This window comes from Grammomys surdaster, unplaced genomic scaffold (genome assembly GCF_004785775.1).
Source record: "Grammomys surdaster isolate TR1022 unplaced genomic scaffold, NIH_TR_1.0 167, whole genome shotgun sequence".
In the NCBI taxonomy this organism is placed as follows: domain Eukaryota; kingdom Metazoa; phylum Chordata; class Mammalia; order Rodentia; family Muridae; genus Grammomys; species Grammomys surdaster.
Window position 1 is genome coordinate 5179232 of NW_021604615.1, and position 25076 is coordinate 5204307.

Below are 25076 nucleotides of genomic sequence, written 5' to 3' on the forward strand. Positions count from 1 at the left end.
CCTGACAGATTGGAAGAAAAAAACTTCTCTGCTTCTACATGACATAAATGTCAGTGTACAAAACCACAAGGAATCCATTCAACAGGAAGACAGCCATAGCAGAAATAAAGGTTTCAGTCAGGACATCATAAAGCATAGCAACCATAAAGAAGAGTTTACGACGTTGAGAGGGCGCGTAAGGTGGACAGGGGAAGAGTTGACGGAGGAAAGGGATGGGTGGAAACGATACAAATACCTTACCCGTGTGTGAAATCCTCAAAAAACTAAAAATTTAAGAAAGATCCAGGAAAAAATCATAAAAATGTGCTGTGTTTTAATGTCAGTAATGAACACTGAAATTAAGCATGATAATGTTCATAAGCACTCAAAAACAACACCGGATGCTCAGGTCTAGTGTAAGTAAGTCTTATTAAACATACATAGAACGTCTGCATTGATAACACAAATGAGGTAGAAGAAGCCAACAGTCCAAGCAGGAGAATCAGACCATCCTCACGGAGAGGAGACAGCACAGTGAGTTCTCAGCATAGGAATAACCAGTGTAGTCTGTCCTCCCAAATGAACGTCATGGATTTCCTACCAAAATTTCAGTGTGCGTGTGTGCATGTACATGTGCATATGTGTGTATGAATGTGAGCGTGTGCATGTATGTATGTGTGCATATCTGTGCATGCATGTGTGCTTGTGTGTATGTATGATGATGATGGAGCATGCTATACATGAATGCATACGTGTGTGTGTGATGGTGCATACTGTGTATACGTACGTGCCTGTATGTGTACATGTGTGCACATGTGTGTGTGTGGATGTGTATGCATGTGTGTTTGTGTGTGCATCTGTATGTGCATACATGTGTGTGTGCTTGCGAGGGTGTATGACCATGATGGAGCATGGTGTGCATGCATACAGGCATGTATGTGTGTGCGCATGTGTATGTGCATGTGTGTGTATGTTTGCTTGTATGTGTGTAAGTATGATGGAACAGAGGATACTGTGTGTGTGCACGCGCGCGTGTGCATGCATGCATGTGTGTGTGTGTGTGATGGAACATGCCTGTACTGATTCCAGTACTGAGGAGGGTGAAGCAGGAGGAACATGAGTTAGGGAAACCTAGTATCAAAACAAATATTTTTGTAGTTGCAGAAGCATAGTCCATCTTATTGTAAAATGTACATGGGAAGATCCAGCCACTAACATAACTACAATGATGTCTGTAGAATACAGTGGGAAGGGTCACCTGACTATATCACATGACATCTCAAAGCTTGTATTCAAGAGAGCAGCAGAAGGCAATGGACTCCACTGAACAAAGAATCCAAACGTAGTCGTACAAATGGACCGAGCCATTGGAGGGGGTTTATCAAAGAAATTCTAAACATGCAGTTCCCATGCTGGTGTGAATAGACTGTAGTCTCACTTCACTGGTCAGTTTCCCAGTTTGATTATATTTATAGGATCTTGCCATAGAAGGAAACTGGTCAGGGACACATAGAACTTTCCTGTATTATTTCTTACCGAATTGAATTATGGGATTTGAGGTATCTTAAATTTAAAATAGCAAGTTGTAATATTTAAAAGGCATAGCAAGATGCTATTCACGCCACAAAAACCCGCATTGACGGTTGCCTTGTATTTAGACTTTTGTTTTATTTTTGACAGTATTACCTTGTACAGCGGGCTCTATAATCACGGTCACCTCTGTTACCCTTTGTAATCCTCCCCACTCCCCTCAGCCCCCTTCTCACAGTTGATCCCTGTCCCCAAGTCTCTCTCTTTCCCTTCCTTCCTTCTTCCTTCCTTTCTTATTCCTTCCTTCCTTTCTTTCTTTCCTTCTTTCTTTCTTTCTTTCTTCCTTTCTTTCTTTCTTTTTTTCTTCCTGCCTTTCTATCTTTCCTTCTTTTCTGTTCTTTTTAAATTTCAGGCCCCAATTTTCAGTCTCGCTGCTGTGACTATAAAGTCTGTGACTATAAAGACGATGCCATGAATTGAATTTGCAATACAGTAGAAAACTCATTAGGTGGAATTAATTGTCTTCATTCAGAAACCAAATTTGGGGTCTGGTTGTATTTTAGGTTTAAAGAATATTTTTAACATATATCTTGCGTGTCTGCATACATGCTCACAGGCCACACCTATGAGTATATTTTGTATGATCTTTGCAAAATACATAAAAATTGTAGCCAAAATGGCATGCTGCTGTGCTGCCTCCATGCAGGTAACTGCCTCCAACTTTGTTTTCCCACTAAAATATTTCATAGATGCCATATAATACCTGGATTCAGATTTGAGATTTGAAAAACTATTTGAATCCAAGTTTGGGAATCTGTGCCTGTCAATCCTAACTAACACTTTGGCCATTTGTATTACCATATTGGCTCTGGAAGTGTCCAGTGTTTATACTGAAATACCAATTCAAATCTTGTCAGTACTGGACTCAACCATTTCTTAGGAGTTGATTCAGAGGTTTTATAGTAGAGAGACTCTACAGAAGGTGACTTATCCCCGGGAAAAGGACTCAAAGGACTTCATAAATTTATTCCATACAGCATAAGTAGGTAAGCCCACCTACATTGTGATGCAATGTTTTGTGCAAAATTTCTTGCCATAAGAGGGAGGATCTCTACTAACTACTCTATGCTTCCTATAGATGCCAAGCCATCATTGAATGCTGGCATGTGTACGTGTGTGTGCATGCATGCGTGCGTACCTACATGCATGCGCACATGTGTGCATGTGTACGTGTATGCATGAATGCATGAAGTATATTTTTCTAGGGAATATATCAAGTTAGAATCTCCATCAGGGAAACTATGAACTTCAGTTTTAGTAGAGATCTTGAGCCCTAAACCTGGTTCTATAAACCAGGACATCAAGCATGAAAACTTCCCAGATCCCATGACCTCATAATGGCAAAACACTTACCTGTGTACTCTTTGGAGTGACCTTGCTGTTGTGTGGTATTCTCATTCACAATATAGCATAGCCTCTTGTCAGTTTCACTAAAGAGGCATCAAGTGTGCCCGATGGACAAGGCATTTGCTAGTTGCTGTGGGGAATGAGCTAATCAGCAAACAGACAGACCCTGCTTAGGCATAGTCTTACCGTGGAGGTTAGAAAGGCCCACATGATATACCCCAATGACAGGAACAGGAAAGAAAGTAAATGTGTTTGCAGAGAATCATTATAGTCTTGTTGTGTACGTGTGTGTGTGTGTGTGTGTGTGTGTGTGTGTGTGTGTGTGTGTGTTTCATTTGGAATAATTAGATTCTCATGCAGCAAATAGACTGGTATTATAGACTAGAACCATATAATAAAGATTCCTGCACACCAGTTTCCCAGTGGTTCTGTGTAAATAATATTCCCATCTAACAGTGGAGTTGCCGTGAATTCAGATGAGAATATAGAAGTCAGAAATTAAATTTTGGTCTTTTTCTTATTTGAGTCATAATTGTACTTTATACTATTAATAAGTAATACTATGAAGAAAGTATTTAAAAAAAGTAGGGACTGAAGAAACAAATGTGGGGCTGTAACCACTGTCAGACACCTGGGGCAATCCTAGCAGGGAGGCCATCTTGGTCATACCAAGGGCTCCACCATAATAGAGCGCAAACAATGGAACAGAGAGCTGTTTGGAGAGGAAGTAAGGGCCCAGAGACGTTTTTGTATGAGAATCTTAGCTTTTCCCTGAAAGTAAGAAATTCTTAGTCAGCCACCAAGAAGGAGTGGATCTAGAAATTGTTCTGGGAACTTGAAGACCAGGAGAAGTATTTTGACAGTTCCTTGGTATGTGTGCATTGATGTGAGGTCATTAGGAGATGTATCAGGAAACTCTTAGCAGACAGGGTTGTTCTGAAAACTCAGCATGAGATGCTGGGTGCAGAGGAACCCTGCTTATGGCAAGACTCGAAGAGTAGTACCCTGTCCCTGCCTTCACAGTCAGAAATGTGGAATTCCAGCACCAGCTGCTACTGTGTTCAGCCTGAGGTTAAAGCCCTCAAAGATACTGAGCAAAGCAACTTTCCAGAGCTCTGAAAGAGTTGAGAGTCTGAGGAAGAGATGGGGCAAGTTCAGAGACAGTGAGAAGATGCCATAGGCTATTAGGGATGAGGGCCGTATACTGCCAAATGAGTGCAGCAGGAGCACATAAAGCCAGGAAGAGGGGGTTGGAAGTGAAAAATGTGGATATAGTCTTCACAAAGACATCAGGGGTATCTGGAAGGGACCTTAGGGAATCTGGGAAGCAAGCCCAGTGCTATACCTGTTTCTCATAGATGTTGGAGTTTGTGCCAAGAGAAAGTGGCTCAGGTGCTGTTAATTTTCTTAAAATGGGTTGAAGAAGTCACAACCAATGTCCTGTGAGGCTGGTCAGATGCTACATCAGCACCGAAGACTTCCTGTCTAACTTTTTGGAAGATCTGCAGAGAAGTTTCCCATGCATTCCATCATGGACTTAGCAACACAGGATGGCGCCTACCACTATCTGAAAATTTAAAATCGGAACTTTAGGACATTAAAGGACTTATCAAAGTCCTTTACAACCAACCGGTTGTAAGGATGAAGTGACCTGACTTGCATGGTGCCACTAGGATGACCTCCCTGATACAGGAAACATAGGGAAGCCGGGTTCTTGCCCAGACTGGTTTAGCTCCTCACTGTGGAGTTACAGGCTGTGTGATCTTGTACCATGGCTGGGGGCTTGCACTGTGGGATGTTTAAAAATGTGCTCCACTGTGTCAAAAAAAAAAGTGTGTTCAGTTTCTGATGAGTCTCGATCAGGTCATGACCAGCCCTGCTGAGAAGGGTTTCTCTGAAGTAGAGGAAGCTACTGACGGTGAGCCCGTCTGTCTAAGGATCTGTCGCATGGACCTGACTTACACTGTACTGTAGTGTGCTGACACCTGTTCTGGAGTGGACAACTGGACAACCACCTTTACTCTTACATGTCACTCAGAAACCTGAGGTGCTTTCAGGGACCTTTAAAGACCCCCCAAATTCACACTTTTTCTTTAAAAAAAAAAACAAAACAGGATTTTTCACAGTCACCTTTTACCCTTAAGTAATGTTTTGCTATTTTTGTCTCGTTGCAGGTAATCTATGAAACCGGAGGAGCAGTTGAAAGAAATAAAGACTCTCTTTCACAGAACCTCCTATTTGTAATGAAAAGTAAGTTGATTTTTCCTCCCCACACTGACTTCATGATCTTGGGACAATATCCTGTAAAATGTGCTCTACCGCCCAAAGGGCAGTTGGAGCACCACTCCCTCCCAGCGTTCAGGAGAGCAAGGGGTGTGTTGCCACACTAAGTGTTGACTGCAGCCTAACTGGGAGTCCAGAGGAAACACAGTTTTGACTAAGCTTCTAGCAGACAGGCATGTAAAAGGCCTTTACTGCAGCAGTGTACGAGTACGGACGAGCTTGTCCCTGGAGACTAATGAAGATGAAATCAGCTTCTGAACTTATTTAGGCCACAGCACGGTGAGTTCCATCACTAAAGATGACTCCAGGGGCAAACCAGAGTGGTATTTTATTTTTATGAGCTTTCAGTTATGAAGTCTTAATGCCCCCTAAGTAGAAAGCTGATCAGTGTATATATGTATAAACACATGCATATAAATATACATATATAGTTATTATATATAGTTATTGGCTCCTATTTAGTAGATATTAATATTTTATACACACATAGCAACTATAATTCTATTCAATATGTAACACTATATTCTAACATAGATACCATAATCAGATATGTGTGGTTCTGTCTGTTCTAGTAATCATTTTCTTAATAGAGTCTCTGGTGATTCACGTTCCTCTGGTAGCCTCTTAAGGGAAAGGTTGAGGCAGAGCTATTTGTCTTTCCTGGAAAGACAATCCAGGCTTCGTGAAGTGGTCAGACGCTTTGAAGTGGAGGTCAGACATCTGCGTCACCACGGACTGAGGATGTCACTGTGCACGTCACAACCTCGTGGTCATGATGCATTGTTTACACAGGACCTCTCTGCCTGCCTCTCAGTCACACAGCTTTTGTGATTTCTCTTGGCTGAGACCCTGCAGGGGACCAGGAACAGGGGTGAAATCACAAAGAGCTGGAGACTGAAACCTGAGACTGGAACTCAGTCCTGCTCACCCTGAAGGGTACTGGCCTCTTCACTGAGGTTACTTAATCTTTCACTGTTTGGCTATTCTCTATGTGCACTCCCCGGCTGGTCTCTGTGTGAAGGTCTGAGAAGCAGAGGGTATCATAGACATTAGCACTTTGTTTTATTTTATTTTTTTTTTCTGGTAGTAGAACACATAGACTGTACATAGACTGAGAAAACAGTGTCTGGGGATGTTTTAATCTTGCTTGTCTTATCGAATGCCTGGATCTTAAAGCCTTTCCTGTGTTTGCACTTGTTAACAAGTTCATCTGATTTCAAGAAAACACGGGTGACTACTGGTTAGTCCTCGGCAGAAGGACTGAATTTACAATACGCTCTGGTGAACTTATGATTACTTATGATTCTTCTTATGTGAGGCAGTGGGTGCTTTCTGTGGAGGGCACAGAGGGTGTCTGGCATTGTGTCTCCTTACAGTTACTTAGCTCTGCCAGGACAACAGAACAGTCACTGTAGTCCATGCAAAGTCACAGCAGTGCTCCGTTAGCAGTAAGCACAGCCACCATAGGCGCATGCGTCTGCACTTGGCCTACAGAAGACTGTAGTTACTCACATACTTTGTCATACTGCTGTGATAGGATTGTGTGACTCTGCAGAACTTTATGGCACCATGGAAAGTAATTATGAAGGCATCAAGCTAATACACAATGGCTTCTGGTACAGTCTTCTTCACAGTAAGAGACCCAGCTGAGGAAGATCGAGGTTTAATTTTCAGGAAAATAGGGGTCTGCCTTTGAGTAAGGTAAGCAGGGGGTCTACCCATCTAGGCCTAAGAGTAGAAGTAAATAAAACTGCTCCCCTCAGAAATTCACTCTCCCTCGTCGAAGAGGCACCAGGCAGTCAGGATTCCTGTGATGCCTGCTTTCTGCTGACACTCTTGCAGTCATTGCCATAGGGCTGACGGACATCCCATGAGGTCCACAGCTGTGTCAGGAAGATGCTGGGCCCTGGCTCATCACTATGCAATCTGGTCATGTGACTTAGAGAGACGACAGAAATGGGTCAACACACGGTGTGACCCATATTTATATATAGTATTTTAAGTGTGTTTAAGACATTTCATGTTTATAAGAAGATTATTTTTGTCATTTATATATGGGTCTTCTCTCTCCCTCTCTCTCACACACACATGCACACACACATGAGACACACACAGACACACATCCACACAGAAACAAACAAACACACACACACACTTTTAAGTACATATGATACTATTGTATCTTTAAATAGATGACACTTTGTGCCTGTTGTCTACATTGTTATCTTGAGGTGGTTCCAAAAAACAAAACTTTAAGCTTAAAAGTTTTTTAAAAAATAGAATTTCCAAATGCTATCCTAAAAGATGAAGATTTTGTCTCTGTGTCCACCGCTCTTCCTCTCTCTTGTGTTTTCTGAGACACTTCCCTCTCCGTGTTCAAATACATGGGTACGATTCTGGAACAACGGGAAATCATGCACTGGGGCCACACCCACTGTGAAGAGAACCCACACACGCCTTTGCCATTCTACCACTAACGTCTTCTGTACGTGTTTTTCCTCCCCAAATTCCAGGGTTTTCTCTCGGCTGTTCCTTCCACAGTCATACCTCTCTCTCGTGATATTTCTCTGTCTTCCTACTTGTTCAATAATATAGTGATACATATATATATACATATATATATATATATATATATATATATATATATATATATATAATATGTATGGTTTGCTGTTTTGCTTGTAGGAAAGGTAGAAACTAGCCCACTTTGCCACTTTGTTGGTGAACATTGAGAAATGTCTGATGGACTGAACAGGATCCCAAGTAGTTATACAAATTATTTCTAGTTTTAATTTTGCAGTAATGTTCAAGATAGGGGTACTGTCGTTTTCATCGTGGTTTTTAAAAGCCAATTGAGCTGAGAAAGTACCTACACATACATAGCAATAATGGAAGGCTCCTCACAGACTCTTAGCCAACACACACACACACACACACACACACACACAAACACACACACTTTGTTGTTTCTATTCGATCCAGAAGATTTCTAATCCAAAGCCCATCTGTTGGAGCTCCAGCCCTACCTTGAGAAGCTGGGCAAGGTCTCATAACTCCTGACTTCTATGTATGAGTAGCCTGGTGTCTGAATGGTACCAGAACCGCTTGCATGGAGTCACCAGGAATGTTTAAATACTTCTCCAAACACGGTTAGCACTGATGCAATGTCTCCCAGGTAGGGTAGTTATTTTCTAGTAGTGGGAAACTACAGCCAAAACTCATGTTTTTATGACTGTGTCAAGTGCACAGAAGCCTGTCAGGTCTGACCTGGTAAGATTCAGTGTTGACAGCCAAGGCAGGAGAAAGTATATACTCTTTAGAGAGCCATGAGCCATGAGTTGAGGTTGAGAAGCTGTGAGACTCAACCAAGATTCAAGCTAAGGACTACAAGAGTCACTGTCTGTCTGGAAAACTGAATGCTGGTGGAAATAACATAGATCTGAGGGTGAGGAGAGTTGACTCCTCTGTCCATACAGAAGGGGGAAGGACGCTTCCGTGGAGAGTGAGTCCAGCCTCTGCAGTGATGTTTTTTTAAGTCATTTACAATGATCATCTATTTCTCTCTTAGCAAGTGAAAATGTTGTGATCAGTCATTTGTTCCAGTCAAAACTGTCACAAACGGGATCGCTCATATCTTCCTACCCATCCTTTAAATTTGGAGGACACAAATCCACCCTGCTCAGTAAGAGAACTGCCTCTTCGATGGTCGGCATGAACAAGAATTACCTAGAACTTAGCAAGGTAGGAGATTCCTTGTTCCTGCTTAAGTTGTAGCTTACTCTGTTCGAGTGCAGTCTCTTCCTTCCTTAAAGGTGCGGTTTTAATATAATGTGAAGATATTCATATTCTAACAGAAGGAATTAAAGGAAAGACTCAGGGTTTTAATACAATAGGAAGATATCTGTGTTCTGACAGAAGGAATTGGGCCAGTTGCCTTTCTGTTGCAGAGGAGGGAAGAGCATAGCCATCTCACACTTCCAAGTCTTATCCATCACTGAGGAAAGTCAAGGCAGGAACTCAAGGATGGAACCTGAAGCACAGACCAGGAAGGAAGGCTGCTTGCTCGCTTTCTGGCTGGCTCACTGGCTTGTGCTTAGCTAGGTTGTTGGTACAGCACAGCCCAGAGCCACTTGTCCAAGAAATGATATCACTCAGTGTACTAACGCTCCTGCACTGAATAAGACAGAGCCTCGCAGACCAACCCAATAATGACAATCACTTGAGACCTTTGTCTGTCCGTTTTTCAGGCACCTCTACACTGTTTCAGGTTAACAGATAACGCTAACTAAGACAGGTAGTGTCTTAGGTTATGACTGTGTAAGAGGACACAGAAAGGTTCAGTATGCTGACGATTCAGTGTGAACGGCTTCAGAGCGATATCATCGGCTGTCTCTGTGACATCCTGTTCAGTTTTTATGTCAATAGCTATCTCTTTGGCTGGATGTAGAAGAACTTCAGGGCATTTGGAATAGAAGAGATAAACGTAGTATCTTATCCCATTGACCTGATTGCTTCCAAGGTTTGGGTCTGGAAATGATAAATTGTCATTTCTTTTATTTTCCAAGGACTGGAATGTTTCCACTGTGTGTTTGTAGACCTCGAGCTTGCCTTTGTCTTGCCTCAGTTGTCAGTGGGCTTTTTCCACGTGTGTTGGATTTATGACTAAAGGTTCCATTTCTAAGGAGAACTAAAACCCCCATGCTGAGTTAGTGCAAGTGCTGGTGGAAATGTCTGTGCACTGCTTTGTTTCTTGAGAACACAAGAGCAAACTGCTTTAACAAGTCTCTTGCTTACGTCTCCCAAAATATAGAGTGGGAGATGTATAATTTGGAAAGGGTTGAGAATAATTGATTTTGAAAATATAGTTACTGAGGCAAGTTGAAACGTATCTTAGCTCTCCAGTTCCAAGGAAAACATGGTTTAAGATGCTACCCTTCGAAAAATGACAGATGTGTTGGAGTGTGTATATGTACTTATGCGTATGTGCGTATGTAATGTGTGTTTCTGTGATATACCATATGTGTATGTATATGTGAATGAATATATGTATATGCGTGTGGATGTTGTGTATGTGGTGAGTAGGTACATGTGTGCATATATGTGTGTTTGTCTTTCTGTATGTGTCTGGGTCTCTGCACATGTTTGTATGTGCACAACCACATGTATCTATGTGCACATGTATGTGCATCTATGTGTGTATATATACATATTTATAGTTATGTATGTGCATACATGGGTAAGCTTTTGTGTAAATGTGCATATGTATGTCCACTGTGTTTGTGCACATGCCTGTATGAATATATGTGTGTGCCTGTCTGTGTATATGTGTATTTTTATATGTGTGCATGTGCACCTGTGTTTCTATATGTCTATGTGTATATGTGTGCCTGTGTATATGTGCCTGTCTGTGTACTTATGTATGTGTGTGTGTGCAAGCCTACCTGTGTGTATGTGTGCCTCTGTGTATGTATATGCTTATGTGTGCCTGTGTATGTATATGTGTGTTTGTATATGTATATGCCTCTGTGTGTGTGTGTGTGCACATACATATACTCCTGTGTGCATGTGCTATTAGTCAGCAGACCCTAGGATCAGTGACCCTTAGTCATGTTGCAGAATTAGACTTGGCAGGAATCCAATCCCCCTGCCAAGCAAAAGCCATTTCTACATTAGGAAGCCAAGGGTTTCCTTGTGGGAAGAGCTTGATTCCAAGGGGCTTATTATCCAGATTGTACATCAGAAGTAAGAATTTCCATACATCTAATCTAAACTGTACATTTTAACCTCAGTTATTAAGCATTTGAGACCTGGGCACTTTTAGACTTTTCCCTGAAGGAGTGGAGAAGAGAAAGAATTTACAGTAGCAAACTGCCCAGAAAAAGAAACCTTGTGCCCCACCTGTAGGGATGGAGATTTAACTTTCTTCATGGATTCCTTAAATGCTTTGCTCCCCATCACCCTTGCTTTACCCTTCAACCCACCCCAGCCCTTGTATATCGATCCCTAGGCCAGAAACATGGAATTTTACCCATTCCTTAACTGGACACGGCACTGGGCATTGAATTTGTGGAAATGAGTTGGTGCTGACCAAGTTGGTGCTGGCCTAGTGCTTCATTCTGCACTCCCTTGTCGGCCACAATGAATCACTGCCCTGCGTAGTTCATCTTAATGGAAGGAAATGAACTGCTGTCCTCGAAGTACCAAACAGATGATGATTCTGTGTCATTAACCACTGTCCTCACAGCACTACCAAACAGATAATTGTGTTTTATTAGAATTTTCTTCTTCCATGGTATTAAGAGGAATTGTCTCAGAGCAGTGGATATGTTAGCCTGCCCCGTCATAATTCTGTGAAATGCAATGTGGCGTCGTTTAATCCTGACGGGGTTTAATTAATTACCTCTTGCCCTTTAATTCTTCACTCAATGTCACCACTGACTCTGTCTTTTATTTTTTTTCCATTATCAATTAATATTTGCTACATGTGTTATTTTTCTTTTAAGAGCTGCTTTTATTATTTATTGAAGAAGACAGTCTTCTGTCCCTTTTCAAAAAGTATCTTCCCAACCTAGTTCTTTTAGCAGTTAAAAAGAAGAAATAAAGGAAGGAAAGAAAACCTAAAAATAGGTCAAACCCACACCCCTGTGTTATAACTGTCTTAAAGTTAAGAGCAAAGTAACAACTAGAAGAACACAATTATAACAAAGTAGCATCTTCTTGCCCCAGGGTGAGCTACATCTCATGACTAATGTAAACGACTAGTAAACAGACAGGACAGGACAGGTCTAATCTAAATTTACTATGAGATTCAGATGGGGACAGGCAGATGATGAGTCTGCTTTAAGTAAAACACCAGTGTGAAAGGTTAGCAACAATCACTGTTACCTTACCCACAGCTGCCCTTTTCCCAAATCTGTGGCAACAAAACAGCCCTTTGGTTCTGACTTTTTACGACCTCTTGTTTATAAATTTGTCTGTAAGTATATTATCAAGAGCATAAAGTTTAGATTCTATTTTTTTCCTCCTAAACCAGAGGCTAATAAGATAAATCTGTCTCCCTTGCCTTCCTTACAGTTATTAAAAAAGAAGGGAACTTCCACATTCCTACAAAGACTAGAACGCGGAGACCCCGCCACCACTGCATCACAACTCACGGTGAGTGGCCTTCACAGTCAAAAGCTCCCTGTTTGTTTCAATTGTAATTCGTTAATGTGACAGCTTATTTCCATTTCTAAAACCTTGAGTAACTTCAGAAGAAAGGCCTCATACACACACACACACTTGCATACATATACACACACTTGTATACACACACATATACACACACACATACATACACACACATTTGTATACACATACACATATACACACACGCACTTGTATACACACACACATACACACACACTTGTATACACACACACTTGTATACACACACTTGTATACACACACGTGTATACACACACTTGTATACACACACGTGTATACACACACACTTGTATACACACACACACTCATATACACACACACACTGAACCAATGCATAATGCACAAACATGTTCGAGGTTTGCATTCTGAGACACCTGGTTTTTATTTTTTACAAAGCTGCTTTGTCCTCCCACTCACTGTCTCTCCTGAGAGTCAGCTGCATTCTCCTCCCTCCATAGAAATCTCTGGCAGACATCACCTCGAGGCTGCAGAGAGGCAGTCCACACTTCATCCTTTGCATCAAGCCCAACACCTCCCAGCTGCCTGGTGTGTTTGATCACTTCTACGTGTCTGCCCAACTGCAGTACCTCGGTGTCCTGGGGCTGGTGAGGCTGTTCCGCTACGGGTACCCAGTGCGCCCTTCCTTCGAGGACTTCCTGTCCAGGTCAGTCTGGAACCGTTGCTCTGCCCTCTGTGGAGATGCCATGCTGACGACATCTCAGCTTCTATTTGTAGCATGATACTCAGTGGTTCTGCCCTGCTTCCATGTGCAAGCCAGAGAATCTGGGAGGCAGTGAAGGGTGTCAACAGAGCTTATATAAAAAGTGACCAACCTTGCTGAGGACGGGACTTTGTAAAGCATTCAGTTCCTGTCATGTGTGGCTATGCATGGACTTATGACATATACAGTATTTGCATAACGTTCACTGCTATGACTGGTATAAATATGGTTATTTTTTTCCTTTGTCTTGTGTGAAGAAAATAGAGCTTAGATGAAGGTTACCAAACAACACAGGTGAGTCCTTCTTTGTATAAATGGAACTTTACTGGGATGTAGCAGGAGTATCTCTTTGCATGTTGTTTGCAGCCATTTTTTTTTCATTATAATTGTCACAGAGATGATAAACACAGTGCAAAATATAGCTAAGGCATTTTCATGATTTGGCCCTATAGGAAGGTTTGTTAACCACCTATATTAGATCATTTCAACTCAAAAGCATTATGTGCCAAACAGTGCACAGACAAGGGGCATGTTAAAGAACAGGGCCTTGTCTCTTCCTGCACGTATCTTTACCACAGCAGCTTGCCAGGGATACTCACATCTGCCCCAAGGCTGTGCCAGGCTTTCAGGCTATGTATCCTGCTTAGTATTGTGTGATGTGTGTCTGTGGGTGTTGGGGGAACATATGTCTGTGTATATGTTCCAGTGGTATGTAAGCATATGTGCACATGACAGGTTGACATCAAGTGTCTTCCCTCCATAACTTTCCATCATATTTTATGAGAAAGGGCATCACAGTAAAGATGGAACACACTGATTTGGAAACATTGGCTAGCCGGCCATCATTCTCCAGGGGTACCCCTGTTCCTCCCCAGCCATAGGGTTAGAGGATCCTCCTGCTTTGTCTGGCTTTTTCCTCATGGATATTGGTGACCTGAACTCAGGTCCTCACACTTGAGAGGTGTGGTAGTTTGAATGAGAAATGTCCCCCATAGGCTCATGTATTTAGACATTTGCTTTCCAGGTAGTGGTGCTGTTTAGGAAGATTATGGAACCAGTAGGAAACAGAGGCAAGAAGGAGGAAGTGTGTCACTAGTGTGTCACTGGGGGCAGGCTTTGAAGATTGTAACCACAGCCCACTTCCAGTTCACTCTCTATGAGTTCTGTTCCCATCATTGTGGACATCTAACCATGCAACCATAAGCCAAAATAGACTCTCCCTTAAGTTGTCGTTACTATGGCGACAGAGGACAACTAACATCAGAGGTGAACACTGGGTCAACCGGCCACCTTCCTAGCGCATCTATTCATAAACCTAAAACTGAGTTTAAGAAAATCAAAAAAAATCTAAATGAGTCTGCTTTAAAGAAAGTACCTCATGAATATTAATTTAGCTTACCAAATATATGCTAATGTCACTCTTCCAGTCTGGAGCTCTAGTCTACTGAATTGCTATGATTCTACATCTCCGAGATGCTCACAGTCTAGGAGACAGATACATGCATGCACAGCTAAACAGCAGACACAGCTGTGTAGACAGAATGTGTATCTGAGGCACAAAAGAGCGGGAGGGAGACCACACAGAGCTGGCTTTCAGGTGAAGCTAATATTAATCTTGGTAAAGATAATAGTAATGCTAATAACTGTTTTATAAACACACCATACCATAATTTATAGGGGATAATTGCCAGGTTGGTAGTTAGACAGGAGTAAACTGGACATGAATAAGTTTAGTGAAGCTTTTGAGGTTTGGGTAGGAGTGGGGGGAATATTATTGGTTATTGTTCATTAGCATCTATCTTTATCCATCTTTGCCTATTTCATAAGCAGAAATCAGATCAGTCTTCATGGATATATAGCTTCAAAATGGGTCTATGGGTTTTTTTATGCATCTAATTGGCCTGTTAGAGGTCAGCCCTTCTGTACCCTTAAGTTTAAATGGTCTTTGGGTAAATGGTGAGATATAAACCTGTCCATAAGTAAGATTTGTTTAAGATGAAAGATTTATACTAGCCAAAGGAAAACCAGAGTATCCATACGTAGGTTTAAAACTAAGAAACCTCCCAACATATCCCCGAACCTTCAGGATGGGACTAACATAGGCTGAAATTCCAAGCTTTGGGTTATAGCTCTACCCACGACTCATTACCAACAGTTTAATGGCAGTCCTGCCTAGAGATGAGGGAAAATCGTATCCCAGCATCCTGTTGTCTCTCAAAGCCATGGGTCTAGCTAGATACATTATAGTTTGGTCAGTAGTCTAACTTTATTTCCAGCTCAAAGGAGACCCGTACCATGCACATCAGAATCCCTAGCAGACCACATCCGAGCTTCAGAGCCTTCATATTCTGTGGCTTGAGGTGAGTCCTGTGAATGAGTGTCTCCAACAGATGGCCAGAAATATTGCAGTTAACGAAGGGTAGACATCGCTCTGAAAACTCTGATGTTTATCACTCGGGGAAGTTGTTTTGTCTTGATATCGCCCTTAAAATGCCAATTCCTTTCAAAAAAAAATTATAGAAAACATAAGGCATTCAGCTAACCCAAACTCCACCAAACCCAAACATCAATTTGCCAAGCTTCTTAGTGAGCCTTCCCCCAAGTTTGAGATATTCTGTGACCCAAGCAGCAGGATCCATCCACCAACAACAGCACATTTCTGGAATTTGCTAGTTTGTTTAGTGAGGCTGTCTTAGGAACGTGGTGTCAATCAAGCTCTGTAATAAGGTATCCCTCAGAGATTCTCCAGGCAACCTTATTCTTCATCCTAATGCTTATCACAACAAGCAGACATCTTGAATTGCTGTGTCCCTACAGAACAGTGTGGGTGGGGGTCATGACACCGTGTGTGTGGTATTATACATCATGGTGATTTGAAATTTATTTTATTTTGCCTTTTGTATTTGTATACCTTTCTGTCAGGGTCTACCTTAATAAAAACAGATTATGCAATTAACCTTTTGAAATTAAGCATAGGTTTTCACATCTATGCTTTTCTTAAGATAATGGCTTCTCGGCAGGGACCATTTCTATTAACAAGCCTTGCAGGCACTAAATAAATATCTTCAGGATCCAGACATGTAACTTGATGGTGTTTGCCTAGCATGTGTGAGGCCCCTGGTTCAATTCCTAACACACACACATCACACACACACACACACACACACACACACACCTTCACACAAAACCTGCCATAGGAAATTAGCTGAGTCTCAATTTAGAGTGAAAAGTCTGAATAACACAATAAAAACCATACTTTTGAATTTCTATTAGACAAAGAGTTTGGGTGTGGAAAATGCTGTGTGTGTGAGTTCATCTTTGTATTCCTTTTAGCATTTTCTTATCTCAAAGAGATGTGATTTCCTCTTGTCTTTATTTTGAATGGCTAAGCAGAAATGAAATTATTAACTTATTTCAACATAAATGTGTCACCACCTCTCTGAATGTGACAAAAACATTGATCTACAGAGAGATTGCCAATCTCTGTGGAACTTGACTAAATCAAAATCAAAACAGTGCTGTCAGAGAGCCGACGTGATTTAATACTCAGTGCATATTCAGAAGCTCACCTCTACTCTGAAATGACCTGAGGCAAGGAAGCACCACTATCAAAACCAAGGCCTGAAGGTAGAATTTAATAGAAATCATTTTCTGGTGAAATTCCAGATAGCAGCTTATACTTCTCTCATGCAAAACAGAACTCCTTGTATTCTACTTAAATGTCATCATAAAATACCTCTCCTCTGGCTGCAACTAACTTAACTGTTAGAGCTAAAACTCAGCAAAGCAATAGGCTCACCATATATGAAAGCTATGTTCACCCCAAAGTCATAGACAAAACATTTTGTCTAATTTTGCAGTTTGGAAGTAAGCAGCTGCTTATCTGTGTAACATTCATTATCTCTGAATTCCAACAGGATGGTAGGTTGACAAATGCAGACAAAGTCTCGGTGTGCTGGGTTGAAGACACAGTTCTCAGTTTTCTTTCTATTGCTATAACAAAATGCTACCATCAGAAGTAAGCTGTGGAGGAAAAGGTTATTCATGTTACAGTTTACGACTCCTCATGATGGAGAGTCAGGGCAAGACCTCAAGGCAGAAACCTAGAGATCAAAACCAAAGCCCAGGTCATGGGGGAACACTGCTTTTACTTACTTCACAAGCCTTTCTCACCTTGTTTTTTATTCAACCCACACTTGCTGGAGACAGCACCACACACAACGGACTAGGCCCTCCCACATTAATCATTAAGTGACAGTATGCCTCCAGTCGTTCTTACAGGCCATTCTGAAGGAAGCATAGTATCTGCCGTGCAGTCCAAAGAACTTACCTTCAACTTCAGACTCTTTGTGGAGGGTTTGCCTGTCACTACTTTGCAGCCTAAGGGGCCTGGGTGTTTGCCCTCACTACACGGGTGTGCCTTGCCTGTAGCAAGAGTGACTGATCTGAGTATCTATTTCAAGAACTTTCTCTGTTGACGGTCTATGACTTCAGCTCGTGAGACATTCTACCATGGCTTTGAAAGTCAGTTTCACCAACTTATTCTATAGATCACCGGCGACAAACTACCAACAATCCGAACTGTTGCACGCAGTTACATATGATTTGTTATATATGATTTGGGGCATAGCAGCAGCAGGGTTCAGCTCAGACCAATTGTGAGTTTGGTCTTTGCTTCATGACAGAATCAGAACCCACCCTTGGTGAGCAAGAAAGGGGAAAAAATGGACCCATTGTTCTCTCAGATTCCACTGAAGCAGCAGCACCCATAGGGTGGGACAAGACTGGACCCACAAGAAGGCTGTGTAAAGAACACAGAAGAGCATGAACACCCTAGCTCAGTCATCTTTACCTTGTTAGTCAATCCCAAAACTTAGTGTCATACAAACAAAAGCCTATTCTTCCTCCCTGTTCAATCAGCTTGGATGAGTGGGTTCTTTCTCATCGACAGCAGGAGAGCTGATACTGGAGCAAGCCTGCATGTGCTGGGTGCAAGAGCATTTCTTCACCCACATGTCTTACCTTATGGCCCCTCTATGGGCAATCCCTCCAGCAGAGTGGCTTGTACTTCCTACCTCAGAAAAAGCTTCTAAGGGGCAAGAAAGAAAGCCTTGCTCCTCCTCAATTAAGTACAGCAAGTTCTCCTTCTGTTCTGTGACGCACGATGGTTACAGCTGGCGTGGACCTTTTCCTTAGAATAGAAGCAACAGATGTGGTATCATTGGGACAAGGTGGTATCTCCTTTTAAGGGGAAAAAAAGGTATATATGGAAGCAAAGGAAAGCCCTCTACAGCCAGACCTCAGGTGTGAACTGACTGATTCACATCACTTCCCAGTTTGTACAACTAACTCCATGGGTTGGAAAACATCGCACTAACATGTGCAATGAAACATGACTAACATATGAAATTATAAAATAGAAGGAAGGAATCACCAAAGGCCATGTCACCTTTCTCAAAAAAGCTAGGCCAGCATGAATACCCAAGTTCAACCCCAGCTCCCACGTAAAACAGCTGGGAATGCTGTCATGCTTTTAATCCTAGCTCTGGGGAGGCAGACAGGCATATCCTTGGTGCTCAACGGCTAACACGACTAGCCTACTTAGAGAATGCGGGGTTCGATGAGAAGCTGTCGCAAATGTTTCCTGGATAATGACATCCAAGGATGACCTCTGGCCTACAGATTTGCACTCTCATGTATACCCAAAACATGAGCAAGCATGCATACACACATACATCCTCACACACAGTTTTGAGAAGTCTTTAAAGAACTTATCTCATCTGGCCCTGGCCATCCTTCTCAGTGGTCTCTTTAATACTCTGCATACTCACAATGCTGTGATCCTTACTGTTTTACAGTGTGCTGTGCCTTCACAGTACCCGAGACCAACCCATGGACCCACCTCTCTTCCTGAGCAATCCTTCCCCCTCTTCTTTCCCTTCTCCTAAGTTTCCATCCTGTTCTGAGATCAGGAACCTTTGGTGGTACATGCCCAGGTAGTGTTGGGGTAGCAGGCTTCTGCAAGGGGTAGTTTATGTTTGATGGTGAGTTCTAGGCATCGTCATTGAAGAGAGAGGCTTGCACTTAATGAGGTGACTGTATTTGGAAAGGGCAGAGGATTGGACCAGCAAGAGCCCAAGGATGACTATATCATGTTTGGCCCAGGGATCACCCAGAGCTGTGTTTTCAGATTGACAAACCTGCCTGGAAATAGCATGAATCCTTCAACTTGTGTAAGCCACATGGGCTGATCAAAGGCAGTGCTGTAAAAGAGCAGAGCCATGAGAGTCCACAGGGAAGCACACAGGGCAGCAGAGAGGACAGAAGGAAAATATACATTAGTTGATAGATTCAAAGTCAAGGGCGGCAACCATGCAATGAAGCAGGCAGTCTGTGCCAAAACCTTCTCAAAGTGTCCTTGTGGCAGGCCAGAGATGCCATCCCCTTCCAACACATCTTTAATAGAAATGAGATTTATAAGGTCAGGGGATATTAAACCTGAAAGTTTGGATTGGCAAATGATACATTTTCTTACAAGGTGATCTTGCCAAATCTGTGTGCCAAATCGGTTGTGCTTATGTAAGATTTAGTGTAATCTGGAATAAGGAAGGCCTTTAATTTTTGAAATGTAAACTAAGAGAGAAGCTTATGTAATGGCTGGAAAGTCATTTCGATGTAAGTCTAATCAAGTGTGTCTTTATTCATAGCGTGGTTCACTGCTCAGTGGATTGTGGGTCAGCAACTCCTCTATAGTCTGCTTCCACTGTCTGCAGAGCTTATCTGCAGATTCCCCCAACAGTAAGCACCGAAACCCCATAGGCATGTGCTAGGCTCAGCTGTGTCACAGGCAGTGTGGAAGTAGACAGGAGAGAGCTGTTCAGTATCCCGACGCAAGCTGGATGTGTGGGCATGGCCTAAGGGCAGCTAAGCTAAACAGAATCGATAGAGATTCTGTTTCTTTTCCAGATAGAATTGTACAAAGTATCCTTTATAAAGCGAAAAGATGATGATAGGAGGCTTTGTTGTTGCTGCTGTTTGCTTGTTTTCAGTACTGAGGCTGGAGTCCAGGCTTTGCGATACTTAGAGGACGCCCTGCCACCGAGCTATAGCTGAGTCCATGAGGAAGTACCTTCAGCACTCACTCTTACAGTCTGGCTCAGACTCCAATTTCTACTCTTTCAAGTTTTATTATCCCACTGGGACAGTACTCACTCACTCATTCATCATTCATTTCTTCATCACTTATTCATTCATTCTTTCCCTTGTACAAGTTTTACTGAGTCAGAATGCTGTTGTAACGTGGGCTCACTACAAGCTGTAGCCTTGTGGTCACGGTCACTGTGTTTCATGGAGTAGCCCTTTAGGGTAATTATTGACATCACGAAGACGATAGGTATTATGTAATCACTAATCATCATCACAGGTCCCAGAGCTGACGCTCAGTAGCAGAGCTCTTGTCTAGCATGGCCTAGGCCACCGGTTCAGTCCCCAGTACTGCCGGAAAAGTAATGAAGGGAACCATTGACTTGAGGTTGTCTGGACAATACTTTCCTGTGTTTCAGAGATGTTCAGTGGGTAAAGTGCTTTCTGTAAAAATATAAGAGCATGAATTTGTATCTACAACACGCACGTGAAAGCTAGGCATAGCAACACATATCCATAATCCCTGCTCTATAGAAAGAGGGAAAAGACAGGAAGAACCCAGGGGCTCACTGTCAAGACAGTCCAGAGGAATCTATGAGATCTGGGGCCTCAACAGATTATTTGGAAACATAAGGTGAAGGGAGGTGCCTGGAATTGACTTCTGACCTCCACACACATGCTCAGGCAGTTGCATGCATGCCCACCCCACGCATAAACGCACACATAAATGACAATGTCATGTGTTTTTCTTTAAATAAGAGTAATCTTTTATAGTGGCCCTTCATCCATTGTGAGCAATCTGGCGCCTCACTGGGCAGCCACCGAGGAACATGGATAAGCAAGGTAGACTTTGCAGTCTGGTCCTCGAGTGGTCAACAGTCCATTGCTGTATCAATTTCAAGGTTGTAAATGCATTCCATTCCTCACCCTGAGCCTTGTCTAGAGTTGTCTGAAAGAGTTCATCAAGGATTCTATGCCCAGAATAAATGCAAAAGTTACAATGAAACAAAACAGCAACTCTGACAAGAGAAGGTAGCTTCCTAGGGACTCCCGATATTTGACTAAACCTTCAGTCTCTAAGACTCCCATGAAAAACAAAAATTCAAAGAGCAACACACTTTATAAAGTGCATAGATGCTCGGCTCCAAAGGAACTAAAATTCCAAGTCTGTTCATCTTACTCCTCTGAAGTGAATGTGCAGAGCCCCACATGCACAGGCCGAGCCCTCGTCTCTGTGTTCCCCTTTCTGTTTGTCTTTGGCCCAGACTTAGCTCATCAGGCTCCAGGCATCACCGCCGAGCATAGGGGTTGTAAGTCTCATCTATGGCTCTGCCAGCTTCTTCATTTTCTCCCATTCCCAGCAGACACTTTGGTGTTGGGAAAAGGCTGCTCAATGCCAGTCACGAGGCAGCTGACAGGGTGACAGGACAGGACCCATTGTGTGGACTACACTTGAACGACTGATGTAATTTTCTGTGCAGTTTCCTTGTGGAGCTCTGTATCTCATAGCTGAAACATAATACTTGGTGATATCTCATAGTGGGTGTACTAATGGTGGCACGCTTATTATCGCCTGAATAGTTTGAAAATGTTTACTTTGGTTCTAACTATTCCCGCCCCCCATAAAATTGTTCATTAGATGTTGTAGGTCCCAATGGCCCTGTTGTGTCTGCAGTTTATTTAGCAATATTCCCACTTTGAAACAAATATCCTGATCCATTATCTGAGATTTCTGGTCACAGAGTAACCAGACATTTATAAATTCATACTTCCATTCTATATGGAAACGGGGGCTGCATTTTCTGTCTCTCGGCTTTTTGAAATGCTTAATGAACTAAATGCATCCTCTGATACGCTGTGGGGTTAGAGATTAATTTGCGCATCAGGAATATTTTTAACAATAAAAGCATCACATCACAAGAGATATTGTATTGATCTCATATTTATGTAAAAGACTATTTTTAACTTATGGAAAGATCACAAGTAAAGCTGACCCACTTTGCAGAAAACCACACAAAATACAGGATGTTCTGTACTCCTGAAAGTCCTTACCTCATAAACCTAAAAACTTACTTCTATGACAGCCTAATTAGTAAATGTTCATAGTATATGAATGAAAGTCATCCACTTTTAGGGGTATTTAGAGTAAAAGTAATTTGTTTTCTTATCAAGAAATCCATAATCTTACAAAACCACATTGCTTCAAAATAAAATGATTGTATTTGTAAACTTCTGTCCTTTTTCAAAGATCACCCATTTATGACAAAATTATTTAGAAATATGTAGAACCTGCATCCATAGTAATCAAATATTGAATAATTTAAGACAACCTTTGATACACTCAAAACAATAACATTAGCAGGACAGTGAATGATATTAATGAAAGACCTGAAAAATACATATACACATACTCATACATACACAAAACCTTTTCCAACTTTGATGGTCAAGACACTAATTATGAGGCAGAATATCAAAGGAAACATGGACAGAAGTCTTCTGCTTTATTTTGAGGGAACTTCTCTGAGGCCACCCCAAGAATAGGAAATAGAATCTGACATTTATTCATTAGAGATAATAAAGAAATGATGATTACCAATACAGGAAAACAGAATTGCACCCTTGCTGTTTTGTTTGCACTAACGATGGCCTACATTTCAAGTCTGACCTTTATGGAATTACCAGGAAGATTCTTTTAAAAGGTAGCCATCACATAGGAAAAAAAAAATGAATCCACTGAGCTTGCATCTGCGGCAGCCACACTTCTAGAATGATCCTTTCTAACCCAACATACTCTGCTGTCAAGACCAACATCCTTGCAGTAAGTAGGTTCTCACCCTTGAAGTAAACAGCTCAGAACATAATGAGGCATAGTTACATGCTGACTTCTGACCCTTGATCACGATCATAACTATATGACTGCCAGTGAAGAGAACACTCTGAGCACATCCCAAATGATTTAATTATTTTTCCAATGCTGTGACAAAATGCCTGACAATGACAACTTAATGACACAAGGATTTACTTGGCTCTCCCAGGGGTGGAGTCCAGCATGGGTGGCTCTCCCAAGGGTGGAGCCCACTGTGGAAGGCTCTCCCAGGAGTGGAGTCCACCATGGGCGGTTCTCCTGGAGGTGGAGTCTAGCATGGACTGCTCTCCCAGGGGTGTAGCCCACAGTGGCCAGCTCTCCAAGGGGTGGAGTCCACCGTGGGCTGTTCTCCTGGAGATGAAGTCCACCGTGGGCAGCTCTCTTGGCAGTAGAGTCAACTGTGGGCGGCTCTCCTGGAGGTGTAGCCCACCGTGGGCGGTACTTCCTCGGGGTAGAGTCCACAGTGGGCGGCTCTCCCGGGGGTGGAGTTCACCGAAGGCGGGTCTCTTGGAGGTGGAGTCCAAATGGGTAGTTCTCTTGCGCGGGTGAGAAAGCACGAAGGTGGGGATGTGTTGCAGCTGGTGACATTTGTGTCTGGAAGCAGAGGTGACACTGGCACTCAGCTCTCTCTGTTTTTCTCTCAGCCTTTGGGATAGCGTTGTCCAACTAAAGTGGGTCTTCTCATCATAGTCAAGCCTCTCTGGGAACGCCCTACCTCTGTTTGCCTCTGGGAGAATTGACGTCCAGTCAGGTTGACACCAAACTGACCCGTGACACTGCTCAAGGCCTCTTCTGGCAATCGCTTCTGTGTCCTGTGTTCTGTTTCATGGGCTCATGCTGACTTCCCAGCATAGGGTCTGTCTACAAGTATCTGGTGCCTGCGTGCTGAGAATGGTTAACCCGCACGGCCCACATTAGATTGTTCCCTCAGGAAAGGGGTGATAAAAAAAAAAATCCTCTTCCCATTCTATCTCTTTCCTGATAGAATAGAAAAGATAAGACGAATTTTGCTCTTCCAATGATTCAGACAGCATCTCACAGCCATAAGGTGACTCAGTTTTCATGTTGATGTTCTAGGGAATGCACTATTTTTTGCAACTTTCTTTGTTTTTTCCTGATTTCTAAGGCCCACATCTGTCCATGGGCTAAGTCACCATCCACATGTCTTTGCTAAGCTTCTGTTCCAATCTTGCCTAACATTGTGTTGGGTTCATCACCCAGTGAAGCTCTGTGACTCTTCTAATGACCCATTCACATCAGCTACTTCTTTGACAAATAGTTCCTCCGACACTGTCCTGTCCTCAGTGTTGGAAAAAACCCTGTGACCTGCTTGTGAGAGTTTACTAGTGAGTTTCTTCAGGCCTGCAGATGTGTTTGGAAGGTCATTCAGTGTGGATTCGGTTCATTCTGATATTTCAAGGTTTTTCATCAGGGTTACTTTGGTAGTTTGTAGTTTCAGTTTACTTTCTGGATTGTCTGGGTTTTGTCAACTTGTCAAAAAAAAAAAAAAAGGAGTCATGGATCTCAGTTGAGAAATTGTCTCCCTCAGATTGCCTGTAGGCAAGTCTATGGGAGCATTGTGTGTGTGTGTGTGTGTGTGTGTGTGTGTGTGTGTGTGTGTTGTTTCTGTTTCTGCTTATTTTTTTCAAAACTTTACTTCCCGAATTCCTTCCTGCTACTTCCTCACCACCATACTTACCCAACTTCATGGTTTTTTTCTCTCTTAACAACAACAACAAAATACAAAATAAAAAAAAGAAGAAAAAGAAACAAAAAATAAAGCACACAGGCAACAATGATAGTCTGATTTGTGTTGGCCAACTACTGAACATGGGCTTTGCCCTGGGATATAGCTAGATTTACTCTACTGAAGAAAACCTTCTCTCTCTCTCTCTCTCTCTCTCTCTCTCTCTCTCTCTCTCTCTCTCTCTCTCTCTC

At 42.4% G+C, this 25076-nt stretch overlaps 1 protein-coding gene across 1 annotated transcript in view; it reads left to right on the plus strand.

The window, feature by feature from the left end:
* Myo16 (myosin XVI) overlaps nt 1-25076 on the plus strand; it is a 356137-nt gene that overhangs the window by 214252 nt on the left and 116809 nt on the right. The window contains exons 23-26 of the mRNA XM_028766338.1: nt 5091-5166; nt 8768-8940; nt 12274-12354; nt 12864-13069. Of these exons, the coding sequence (XP_028622171.1) occupies nt 5091-5166; nt 8768-8940; nt 12274-12354; nt 12864-13069 (536 nt within the window). The remainder of the gene's footprint in view (nt 1-5090; nt 5167-8767; nt 8941-12273; nt 12355-12863; nt 13070-25076) is intronic.